This window comes from Crocodylus porosus, unplaced genomic scaffold (assembly GCF_001723895.1).
Source record: "Crocodylus porosus isolate Cpor-Errol unplaced genomic scaffold, CroPor_comp1, whole genome shotgun sequence".
NCBI lineage: Eukaryota > Metazoa > Chordata > Crocodylia > Crocodylidae > Crocodylus > Crocodylus porosus.
In genome coordinates this window covers 9,292,668-9,306,075 of record NW_017728915.1, presented here as the reverse complement: position 1 = coordinate 9,306,075, position 13,408 = coordinate 9,292,668, and the positions used below count along the sequence as shown (strand labels likewise).

The 13,408-nt window shown below is 41.9% G+C and overlaps 1 protein-coding gene across 1 annotated transcript in view; it reads left to right on the top strand.

Moving 5' to 3' along the window:
• Positions 1-13,408, top strand: part of NFATC3 (nuclear factor of activated T-cells 3) — a 152,609-nt gene that overhangs the window by 105,928 nt on the left and 33,273 nt on the right. Inside the window, exons 8-9 of the mRNA XM_019535415.1 lie at positions 9,013-9,068; positions 9,710-9,836. Of these exons, the coding sequence (XP_019390960.1) occupies positions 9,013-9,068; positions 9,710-9,836 (183 nt within the window). The remainder of the gene's footprint in view (positions 1-9,012; positions 9,069-9,709; positions 9,837-13,408) is intronic.

Sequence of the window (13,408 nt, the reverse complement as noted above, 5' to 3'; positions counted from 1 at the left end):
TCGGGCACTACACCAGAGTGCCAGGAGTTTTCAAAGATCCGTGCCAGGGGCTGGGCTATGACGCTCGCCAGCTCCTTGAGTACCCTGGGGTGCAGATTGTCAGGGCCGGCTGACTTGAAGGTAATTTAATTTTGTACTTATGTTTTGTAATTGTTGGCATCATAGTCCATTATGTGTACTTCTGTTCAAAATTGCATATAAATAAAGTCTTGTGGTAAAGTTACTACATAATATACTTGACAGAGCCACAAAAACAAGGAAAGTTTAAGTACGTATCCTCTGAGCATACTCGCATGGTTCACTGTAACTGCTATGTATTACAGATCATTTGCTTATGCTGACAGCCCATACATAGCATCTGGTGAAGTAGACAGTTGCCTATGAAAGCTCATGCCTTTCTGAACCAGCTGCTCACTTTAACACAAACTCTGGGTGTTGGGGGGAGTGCTGTAATTAAAGCAGCTGTCAGAGCAGCTTCTCAAGTATTGGCATCCCCACGCTTCGAAATGGTGGTGGGGGCACTTGAACTAAAGCTCATTCCATGAACTTTATTTCAACAACCCCTGCTGACATTTTGACATGCAAGGACACTAATACACAAGGCACGGAAGCTGGCTGGAGAGTGGGAATTACCACATTTCAGCACTCATTGAATTGATTAAGTCTGCTTGGCACCATAATTACAGCACATTGGAGCAGCCCTGCAGCATGTCTACAGGCACCCTAAGGTGCTATCCTGCCCTACCTTCTGCTCGACTTCAGACTAACACTGCTAACCATTTCTCAGACTGCAGTACTTAAATCTGCTCCCACTGGAACATTCGCCTTCTAACACCTTTACCACAACACTCGTTCCTGGCATCGAACTGCTACAGAAAGCTGTAATTAATAATTGTTTGTGGGCAGAACTTAATAACATGGTTTCTGGAAAGCTGGCATCTGTAGGAGGCCAAAAGTAAGATTGTATGTAATCTGATTGTGTAATATCTGTGGTTCTAAGGATCCAGAGTATAGGTTCTGCACTTTCTAACTTTTTTTTGTTTGTTTTTGATGATTCTGACAAGTATGTGGAGCAACTCGAGTATGAACCCCCTTATTAAATATAGGTTTTCCTCACCAACTGCAGGGGTTAGGTTCCTGAAAGTTCCCATGGTTGGCAAAACCATGGTTAGTAAGACAAAAGGCTTATGGGAAAAATGGAGTTAGGGACTTGAATATGAATAATTTCAGCATCTGCTGAAGCTGATTCACCCATAATCTTCATGTTGCAGAGCCCATGTCTCCTCTTAAATTTTTGAACCACCCCTTACTGGCTTGAAAAGTCGTGTGTTCACTCATGCCTTCACCCCCCGAGGTCTGGATGATGTGGTCATAAATTTGCTTTGCCTTCTTGCATATCACTTGACTGCTCAAAGGCACTTTCTTCTGTGTCTTTTTCCATTTTTTTCTAAGCTATGATCGTGTGGCATAAAGGTCATTTTAGCACTTTCTGGTGTACCACTTGCAACACTAGTCCTAATAGTAGCCTAACTTTTCCTAATGGTTCTTGTGGCAGGAAGCCACCTTTGTTTCTCCCCAAAATCCCTGCTCTGTGACAGTTTAATTAGGATGGGTCCAGCAGAGGAGTGTTTTGGAACTTTGTGTTTTGCAGTGTTTTGGAATAAGGTCATAAAAACCCCCTAGAAAAATAGTACCTTCCCCAGGAAGTATTTTCTGCATCAGGCAGATAAGCCACTCTAGTTTGCCCTTAAAAGCAAAATGTGTAGAAGCATAGACTTTTACCTCCTGTGTCAGGAAATCCTTAAGCAGAAACAGGCAGTTTGATATAAGACAATAGGGCTGTGTGAAGCTTCAGGTGGTGATTGGATTCAGAGGAGATTTGGCCTGATTCAGTGGCCGAATCTCCAAATCAGAATCAAATCGGGGACCAATTAAAAGGTCTGAATCAATTCAAAGCGCTCTGAATCTTCAGAAAAGATTTGGAGAGCTTCTATGATTCGGACAATCCCCGGTGGCTGAAGCAGGGAGCTGCAGCTTGACTTGGAGCTGGTAAGTAGGGGCAGGGGAGGGGAAGCTGGAGGAGTGGGGAGGGAGCCATGGGGGAACCCCTGCCAGGCCCCGTCCCCTGTCTGCTCCCCCAGCCCTTCCAACCCCCACCCACTGCCCCAGCCCTGCCACCACTGCCCCACCCATCCCAGCTCATGGCCCTTTAAAGAAAAGCCCCAGTGCTCACCAGGTGCTGCCAGGTAGCGGGGTGATCCCTACTGCCCTCCCACTGCCCCACACTGCATGGGGGGCTCTGCCATGAGCCCCCCTGACCCTCCCGCCACTCCCACAGCCTCCCCATAGCTGCCTGTGGAAGAGGCGGGGAGAGGCTCTCAGGTTCTTTTTTATGCATGGCCTTGGGGGATGGGTCATGAACCAGTCACGGATTTGGAGAAATAAAGATTTTATTTCTTTTACTAGGTAAGGGTAAGGTCCACTGGGTCACGAGGTTCAGGTCCACTCCCTTGCTTTCAAGGCTACCAGTTGAGCGCCTTGAGGCGGCTGAGTGGAACCTTAGTCCCAGACCTGATCAGCTGCTCATTTGACAGACTCCAGGACAAACATATAGCTGATTATAAACGTGCAATATTGCCTGTTTACTGTTTATAAAGCTAGCAGTTAAAAGGCGGATATAACTAATTCACTGACAGGATCACTCACAATGCATTACCAAGCAAGCTAGCCAAAGGATTGACATTTCCAAGCATTTTCCGCGGAGGTGTCTGAGACGTCTTCTCGAGAGAAGGGGAGAGCGGCTATTCAGGTGATCAGCCCGATTGCCCTTGTGGCACTTAGTTTCTGTATTTAGTGTTCGTTCTCTCTCTGACATGGCAGTGTTTGTGTTGGTGTTTTATACTTTGCTTTAGCCGATTACCTTTTGAACTTGCGTTTGCTCCTTGTATGGTTGTGTATATTTCATATTTTGGAGCGCACCCGCGAGTGTCCGCTTTTCACCCCAGCTTCCTGGTGCGGAAGTTGACTCAGAAGCTGATGCGTGTTTGCACGCAGCTTAGCATGGCCATTTGGGCTTTTTAATGCAACACTGCCTTGCCTGCTGCAGCTCTGGTCCTTTAAGAAAAAAGAAAAATGGAGAAAAGCCCCAGGGCTCACTGCTCTTGCAGTGGCCTTGGGGCTTCAGGGGGCTCATGGGAGAGCCCCTCCACATGGCGGGGGGCAGCGGGGATTGCCCCCCTGCTGGCAGGAGGGATGAGTCTGGAGTTTTTCTCTCTTTTTTTTTTTTTCTTAAAGGGCTGGAGCTGCAGTGTGTGGAGCCACCGTGGGGGAGGCTGAGACAGCAGGGGGAGGGTTGGGGTGTATGTGCAGAGTTCCCCATGCAGTGGGAGGCTGTGGGGGGCAACAGGGATCTCTCCTCTGCCTGGCAGCACCCACTGATTCGAGGTTTTTTTCGTCCAAGTGCCAGGAGCTGGGACAGGCGGGGCACCTATTGCTGGGCTGCTGGGGGTGGTCCTGGCTGATTCAGAAATTCTGCTGCTGAATCTCCGAATCAGATTCAGCCAAATTGATTTGGGACAGTGATTTGAATCACTGAATCAGATCACCTGTCCCCTGCCAATTCTGAATCCGAAGTGAATACTAGCCACTTCACACAGGCCGATAAGACGGTCACAATCTGAGAAAATTTCGCCAGCTAGTGGACACTTTCAAGTGGTATTGTAGATGAAGATTTCCATAGCTTGGTTGGTAACTACATGTAGAAGCCTCCACTACTTGCCTGAATTTGAACCTACTAACCTTCCAGTACCAAAAGACTGTTGCTCTACTGAGATTTTAATTACCTTAATTTTTACTGACTTATACCTGCACAGTTCCCAGAATGGTCAGGCTCCAGAAGTATTATGTTGGCATCTTGCCAGGAAGGTGTTCATGTTCACAAAATTATCATTACTAGTCATTTCTTTGTAGATGAGCACTTGCACATGCTTTTATTCAAATTTGCAAACAATTCTGGGAGGGGATTGTAAGGCATATAATGCCGTCATATGATGCTGTATCCGCCCATTGGACCTGGTGTTCAAAAGCTGTAGTACTAATCTGCGTGTGTTTGAGATGCACAAATCAGACCACATGATCAGCTAGAAATGAATTGTGCTTTGGACTGTAATGTGGGGGTTTCCCCACATTAAGGGTAGGATACTCAAACATTTCGCCTCACAAGTTGTACTTGCATGTGGAGATGGGGTTATCTCTTTTTAAAGATCTTTATTTATTTGACCACACTTCCTGAAAGTGTATATAGTCAAGGCCTTCTGCCCTCTTTTATCATAAAAAGTAGAAAATTTATCATCTTAACAATTTAGTTTTTAAGGTATGTGACCCTGCTTTTCATTTTTTTAAAAACTCTTATGGTTGACATTGGCCAGGTAAGTTTTCTGAGCTACTGCAGTTGTCATTACTTGCATTTTGATTTATGCTATCCTTCTCAAAGTCTTAGCCTTTCTGGTAACTGGCATCCAACTGATTTCATAGACATCAGGGCTGGAAGGGACCTCGGGAGATCATCAAGTCCAGCCCCAGATAATTATACCTTTATAGATACTTATAATTTACCTGTAATTCTTACTAAAAAATTTCATTTTTTTTAGTTTCGCTTTTCCATCTTGTTCCTTCGGTTTGTAGAGTGTTTCTTTGCGGTGTGTGAAACATTTTTTTGTTCACTGAAATTGAATTTCTTACCTAATTGCAAAATATTTAGAAACACTGAATTTTGGGAGGTATGACTGCCCCTTGAGAAGGTTCTAGAGCTTTGAGGTTATGATTGTTGTAGTTTGAGCACAAGGGTTCAGTTTCTACCAAATTTGGAAGGCCAAAAAGCTTGGCAAAGTCAGGGATTTTGTGCTTGTTTTATTTTAACAGAGCAAGGCATGGGAATAAGACTCAAACAAGAAGTATGATTTTTCTTTTCTTTTTACATACTAGCTTTTTTTCCCTAATTATTTAAATCCTTTTTTCAAATTTTTTTGCAGTTTCTTTCCGAAGTTCTTAAACCAGGGTGTCATGGCACTCTGAGGTGCTTTGAGATCTTTCCAAGGTGCTGCACAGATAGCACTGTTAAGTTTACAAACATGATTCACAAGATGAACCATATATTTCAAATGGAAGTCCATAGTTGTGGTCTTTCTGAGTTATTTTCAACAGAAAACTCTATTATTTTTCCGTAGTCAAAAAAAAGAATGAAAACTAAAAGCTGGCATTTCCAAGGGGTTCCTCAAGTCTTAAAGGGTTGACAACCACTGTCTTAAACAGTTTGTCCACCTGTATTCATATGTAAAACTGATTTTGTCTGTACTTTAAAACTCCCTGTATATGGAGATTTTAATGGATCCAATCTAATGGGTTTGGATTCCATCCAAATCTAATGTCACTCCATTTGAATGATGAGTTCAGTTCTCTTAAAAATATTCTGGTATTTAAGATTTCTCTCCATATTTTTATCTCTTTTGGTAAATATTTTGATTCTGATCCACCTTACCTCTTAAATATTACCTTCTATAATTAAGAATCCACTGGTGTCATTTTAGACTAGGAACCTAAATTCACCATTTGGTTATATGGCATTTCTTTTAATGATTTTTTTCCTAATTTTCCATTAAATTTCACTTTTTTACTAACAGTGTTAGCTGGCTAATTTTTTGTGTTATTTAATAATGGCTTTGAAATACCTTGAGTTCAAATTGCCTGGTCTGTGTTAAGTTGTTTTTACACATTTAGGGTGCCTTTAGATGTGCCAGGAGGCTGCTGTGACATGTTGTTATTACTCAAGTAATCAAGTCTGGTTAAGTGTGCTAATTAGTGCTCTCCAGCAAGTGTCCACATCTCGTGTATCAGCATCCCCATGCTTCAAAATGGTGACGAAGGTGCTTTAACTAAAGCTCATCGAACAAGCTTTAGTTAAAGTGCCCCCATCACCATTTTGAAGTGCAGGGACACTGATACATGAGATGTGGCGGGCACTTCTATTAGAGCAACTCCCTGGAGCAAATATAAAAACACCCCCCCAATTATTTAGATATTGAGAGAAACTTTGGCAAAATGTATTCAACCCTGTAAGTCAAATACAGTGGTTCTCAACCCTTTTAGATTCAAGGCACTTCTCCATAACATTTCTGAATTTGGCATCACTCCAGTTGAGAACCACCACTGTAGTGCCTCAGTTTACCTCTGGTTTTCAACCTAGGTGCTACTGCCACAGTCAAGCAAAACTGCCCTGTGCACTTCATGCAGAGCCAGATAAGGAAGCAATAATGTTACTTGTCTGAGCAGATATTCCTGCTCTTTAAATTGAATACTACTGGCAACTCTAGTGGGAAATTGTAGTTTAAGGTGTTGAATTCACCCAGGGTAAAAGATTACTATGTTGACTCTTTCCTTCTTAATTCGTGTGTGCATAAAAACAAAAACCATTGGGATAAGGATAAAATATTGTTCAGGTTTCCTTAGACTATCAATACTAATAGCATCTGTAGGGAAATATTATGAAGAATTATATTTTATATTTATTTTGTTTTCAAGACTATCATCTTAAACTTGATCCATCTCTGAGGGTGAACCTATTAATATGAAAAAAATAAAATTGAGACACTAATGTAAACCTGAGTGACCTGTATAATGATGTTTCTCCCAAAAATTAAAACAATAGCAATAGTGGAAAATAGTTCTGAAGAACTTCATTTCTAACAGGTTTTTCTTTTTTCAAACTAGATACATCTTGTTTTTTTTACTTCCCTTGAAAACTAAACCTGTCTGTAATGTGTCAAGCACTAAAACTCAACTACACAAAACTTGCCTAAATCTGGAAAAGGAAAACTATATGCCATGCTTGATACTTGAGGTTCTGATCTTGCAAACATCTATGGGTACAAATAACTTGAGTTACACAAGAAAGACAGAGTTTCTGAATAAAATTTGATAGCAAACACTATTGAAAATCATTAGCTCCTTGTGAGTTAGGTGAAAATTCTCTAAATCATCAGCCATAGTTGCCATTATTTTAAACTACAAATTGTTATTTGTCCTCTGGTGCTTTCAGGCCTTCAGTTTTCAGGCTGCCACATTTAACATAGGAATGTAGGAGTGGAAGGTCTCTCTCAGTCCAGCCCGCTGTGATTATTTACCCAGAGAAGCCTCCACTTCACATCCTTACACAACCATGCTATACTAAAAACACCAGCAACACCCTATAACATGCTGTAGACAAAAGCAGGGCATATGATGTCATTGTCAGTGCCCTGACATTGTAGTTACAAGGAAGTAATTTGTTAATACATGCTCAGAAGTTCTATGAAGACTAAGTCCATGCTACAGTGTCGGGGTAGTCCGTACTGTCTCCCCGTGTCGGGGCCACTTACCAGTTGCCGAGGGCCTGCTCACCATTGGTTGGGTGTGTCGCACGTGCCTGCCTCGCCTGCCACGACTTTGATGTTAATGGAGATGGTTCGTATGTCCGGTGCGTGCCGTCCAATTATGAGACTCCTCGATGTCCCGCAGGTCCCACGTTCCTGAGGGCTCCTTCACCCCTATACCCTTGCCCGTTCCACCGGGTGGTGGCCGCCTATCGGGTCTAGCCACGTATCCGTAGATCACACAGATTGCCCGCAAAAGAAAGTATAAAGAACAACACAAATATTATGGCCAGGGGCTCAGCCTCCTACGCTGAAGTCATCCTCCAATATCACCTTGCCCTCCGGGGGGTCAAATCCCCTCTTCAGCTCTCAAGGGGTGCGTCTTGAGGGCTTGATCAATCCCCCTTTTCACGGTTAGCGCCTACTGTGGCTGCTACACCCCTGTTGTAGGAGCTATGGTGTCCCGTCACCAAGTGCCCTTCTATCAGGGTCTGTACGGTACTCGGCTTCAGCCGGGTCCCATCCACTCCCGGCCGGTAAACAAAACAGTCCAATGCCTCGCCAGGGCCAGCCAACGGGGCTCAAAAACCCTGCTGGGGCTTACCCTTTTTCCAGAGGTTCCTACCGCAACTTAGCACTGCTCGCATCCTCAGCAGCTTACTCCGGCTGGCTCCATCACCTCGTAGCCCTCTTCCGGTTTCACGGCAGTGCCCCCGCTTGTCGGTCCTGGCCTCTCCTTTATGCTGGCCACGGGAATACCGTCCCCTCCCTTCTCCACACACCTGGGAAAGGTGGACTTCTGCCTATTGCCTTGGGCCTGCGGGCCCATGACCAGCGGCCCTCCACCCCAGCTGGGGGCCCAGAGGCCTGCTGTCTCTTTCTCTCCCTCACACAGAGGAAGGCAAAATCTTGCATCTTCAGTGCCAATCTGACCTAGTGCAAGCTTTCTTTCCTGAACCAAAATTTGGCTCTCAGTGGCCGTGTCTACATAAGACACTTAATGCACAGTAGCCCGTGACAGTAGCATCACATGGCAGGAAGCATGACATGACACTACTGCACACTAGTCACAAGCTACTGTGCAGTCAGTGTAAAAAAAAAAAAAGCCATTCCTTGATGCAACTGTGCAGTAACTCCAGATTACCAGGTATCTACTGCAAAACAAGAGAGTTACCCCGAAGTAGGGATTTAATATGTCCAATGTCCCAAACTTTTAATAATTATGAATGTGTGAGGGGAACTAATGAGTAGTCTCCCCCTATATATTGTGTATGGTGTGTGTAAATATATGTTTTAGAATTAAAAACTAAATGTGTATATAATATTCATGTTTTTGCATTGTAATGGAAGCCTAAATAAGAAATCTTATCAGAAATATTTGCAAAATGCAAAAAATATATATTGTAATAATTAGAATTTCTGGAATTTTGAGCAGATTAAAGTACGTAAGGAATCTTTTGTTGTTTGCCTAATTCATTTATAATATATTTGTAGTATCCTCTATGAACTGCTTTTTATAACTGAAAGTGAATACATTTCACAATATTAAAAGTATTTCAAAGGATAAGAAATTTCATTTGAATTTCTTGTAAATTTCTCTCAACAGATGGTCGACCTCAGTGGGAGGTAGAAGGGAAAATAATTAGGGAAAAGTGTCAAGGGGTGAGAAACTTAATTTTCTTTCTTTGTAAAGTTGTTTTATTTTATTTTAAAGTATGAAATTGGTCTTCTGTGTGTTTGTACTTGAATTAAGATTTTGTAAAGTAAGTAAGTAGGTACATATGAATAAGTTCTTCAAGTTAACTTACCTCAGCTGAAAACCTTCTGAATTGGTATAACAAAAATGTAAAGTAGTCATTGGGTTGCTGCTTCCTAAAAAACTAAAATGTTAAACGTTTTGAAAAACTGGAAGATTAATTGTATTAAAGTGAAAACTTACTACCACTATATTAAAATTTTCCCCATCAGAGCAGTGTTACAAAGTTTAGTTTCTGTTTGCAGCTGCAGCATTGTAACACTCTTAAAAGATGCATGAATATTTGAGATAAATATGTGTTTTTAATAAAAAATCTGTAATCTCTAGAATGTTTATGTTGAGGAGGAAGGGAGGAAGGAAGACTCCTAAATAATGATGTTTGTTATTTTCATGTTTCTAGTTTGTTAAGAAGATGTGTAGACCTAAGTCATCTAACAAAAAGTACCCATTTGCTTAAGTTTTGCATTCAGTTATTCTGTACTTAACAGGTGTGGGGGTTTTTTATTTACATTATAAAAGTAATGCTCTTTTTTTTACTTTCATTTAGACTAACATTGTTCTTGAAGTTCCTCCATACCATAACAAAGCCATTACAGCTGCAGTCCAGGTGCAGTTTTATCTTTGCAATGGCAAGAGGAAAAAAAGCCAGTCTCAACGATTTAATTACACACCAGGTACAAAAGCATCTTACTGTAAAATGGTTAATTTAAACAGTTAGGAAAATTATTTAAATCAAGTGTGCTACATGAATACCAGAAAAATGTTCACATAGTTGATGAGTAGATATGACTAAATTACAGTTGCTGATTACAAGTTTGTCTCATAGCAAACTTGAGTCTGATATTATAGTGTATAGTACTGTGAATAGAGCTACAGCTCTACCCACTGTTCTTAATCATTGCTGTGCATGCTTCCCTCTTCAGACCTGATATAGAATGCCTTGCATTCAGAAGCTTGTCTGACTTTATCTGAACTATGCAGTTAGTCCATAAAAGATATCTCCCCAAAAATTCCATGCTTCTCTATGGACAGAGCTAAGAATTCATAGCTTAATGAAGTGGGTTTTTTAATAAACATTTTATTTTACTTGTAGTTTTCTAGTCAAATTGTCAGTTCTCAGAAAAGGCAGTGTTATTTCTTATTCTGTTTTTTAATCAGCTTAGTCATGACAGCGAGTGAACTCTAGAGTATATAGTCAGTACATAAAGTAATGGTCATGCCTAATTAATCTCCTTGAAGGGAGACAAAAAAATTGTCCTTATAGATGTGTTGCAGTATTAAAGAGTTTTTGTAAGAGTGGCACATTGTGCTTGTTAATATTATATAGCTAAAATGTTTTTTATTTCTTTCATCTGGTGTAGGAAAAGTTTGCAGGATATGTAACATTTTCTTTTATGGCTGACTGGAAGTCCCCAGTGGACTAGAAGGAGGGATACGCTCTTCATTAAGAACCAGAAATTACTCTAAAGATATGTTGGTTTCAGCAATAATTTGATCACAGGTTTAGTTTGAAGTTGGAGGTCTTAAAATTTATGTCCACATATCTGAAGGCATTGTAGACTTGAAAAAAATCTTGTTTCAGTTATTATTTTATACTTACTGAAAGATGTTAATAATAGTTGTTCTGCTTAGTTACATATTTTATGCCATTAAGCTTAATTAAACTAATATTATGCAATTATGTGGGCAACTGGGTATGTATTAATTTTCTTCGTTTGGTTTTAAGCAGTAGTGAACTACCACATTTCTTAATGTCAGATCTTTGAAATTAGTCATTTAACAATTTGTAAACTCATAATAATAATAAGATGGCTCTTTCTTCTGCAACAATTGTTCTCTAAATGGTGGAATGAGGTAATGGAATATAGCAGCTAAATAAAAAAGAAGTAAGTTTAATTATAATTGCAGATATACTACACCAATGCTGAGCACGTATTTGTTGTATTTTCTGCTTTCCTTTCATCACACATGGTAAAAGACAGTGGTTGAGTAATACAGGTGTTGGCAGGAAAAATCCGTTTGTCCTTAAAAATAACATCCAAATCATAAGCTAATTGAGGAAATCACTCAAGTTGCATTAAAAATCTAAGAAATGCCTGCGTGGATGTGAACACATTCTGTATATAACTGATAAAGTTGCAAAAACTGGTGATTAATTTAGTACTTTGCAGACTCTGTTTTGTGGCACTGTGCATATTCCAGACCAAGATAATCATATAATTTAGTGATGACATAGTACTGTATACTGATGTGGTTATGGGTTGGGAGGGGAGTGTTGGAGAAAGCAAATTTCATTGTACTTTACTTAGAATTAAAATACTTTACTTCACTCACTTAGAATCCTCAATACAAAGTTGTAGAGAAACATTAACCAGTATTCTCTGAGACAGATTTTTTCAGAATAAGTATTTCTGCTCTTAGGGTGCCCTAAGGATAGCTTCTGTACTATTCAGAATGCAGATTGATGTGCAGCTCCCTCAAGTTCTTTGACTACAACCTTAAGGAATATCTTACAGCAATGTTAAGTGAGATTAAATGCACATGTAGATGGTGATCACTGGGCTCAAATTGTGCCCAAATTCTACCCAGTCAGCCCAGCCAACTGGGGACTAGATCCCTGGTTCTTGCCAGTCCCTACACCACCACCCAGAGCCCAGGGCTGATTCCCAATGCTCCATGCCAGCCTGGGGATCTTCTGCCCTGGCTCAAATTACTGCCATCCTGGGCACATGTATAGGCACTGTGCCCAGGAGCAATTGACTCCAGCTCGAACTGCTCCGGAGTTTAGTGCATTGTAGATGCACTCAGTTTATACCAATACCAAACCAAAGGACAGTCCCACATATTAGAAGTAGTGTTCCCTTTTAAATCTACTTCTTTGCATCTCCTCCATCCACCTTAAAAGCGCTAAAGACTAAATCACATACTGCTAGATTGGCAAATTTGAATTGTGAGGAAAAAAGAGAAGTAAAATATTATACTGAACCCACATAGAGGCCAGATTTCTGTACTTCTCAGGACTTGAACTTTTTCTTTCAAAACTTTAAATGGAAGATCCATTGAGTTCAAAATGCAGCATCATCTGGATTTTTTTTCTTAGAAGTTTGAGATAATGGGAGAAGGTTGCTAGTTACCTTAATTAGTTATTTAATTAAAAAAATGCCTATAGAGTTGAAAGATTTTTATTTGGCTAAATTACTTTAGAATGCATCTATGGCTATAGTACAGTATACTTACCTCTCTTTCTTCTCATTCTCCCCCATTGTTCACTTCCCCCGTCTGTGTCTGAGGGGAAATTTTGGACAGACTCTCAAAGAGTTCATGCAAAAAAAATTATGTTCTACTACATTGTGTTCCTGGTGCTTGAATTAAAAATCAAGACTAAACGGGAGTGCACTAGCAAAGCTAGTGCATCTTATCAACAGAGATCCAATTTTTCCATTTCCCATGGAAAACGGAGAAAAACATGGGTTTTCCCCTTTACCTGAGGAAAACATGGATTTCTCATTTTCATGGAGAAACCTGCAGATTTTGCAGGTTTGCAAAGAGCTCTCTGCAGGCCGAGTTCCAGCCCGTAAGGGGCTGGGAAGGAGCAGGAGGAGGATGGTCAGGCAGGGGCACCATGTGCATGTATATGTATGTGACCACCAGGCAGCCTGGAGAGCAGCTCCTGTAGGTGGAGTGGGGGTGGAATTGAGGAACCCATATGGAGGGAGAGAGGGAGTTGACTTGGGCTGGGGCTGTTCCCCAGCCGAGCAGTTGGTGGGGCTTGGGGCCTGGGGCTGCAGGGCACAGTAGCAAGGCCCCAGCAGGGAGCAGGACAGGCCACAGCTGGCTCTTCCAGGGAGCAGGGCAGGGTGGAAGCCAGCTCCCTGCTTCTGTGCTCACTTCCAGGGTGCAGGGGAGACCCCTTATCTGTATGTGGGGCAAAAGAGGGCTGCCCATTGTGGGCTTGGATTCCTGCCCTGTTGTCCTCTCTCAAGGCCGCCGCAGCCCAGCAAATGTGATCCAGTGCCGCAGGGAATGTGTGCTGGGGGAGGGTAGCAAGATGGGAGTCCGAGCCTGCAGCGGGCAGCCCACACCTGTCCCACGCAGAGATCTGGGGGCATGGGTCCCCTCTGCACCCCCCAGGAGTGTTCACAGTAACAAGCAGCTGTGCCACCCCCCCAGCCCACAGCAGCCAGGGAGTGGGAGGGGTGGAGGTGGGCTCCATTCTGCTTCAGCAGCAGCTGCTGCGAACCCAGGT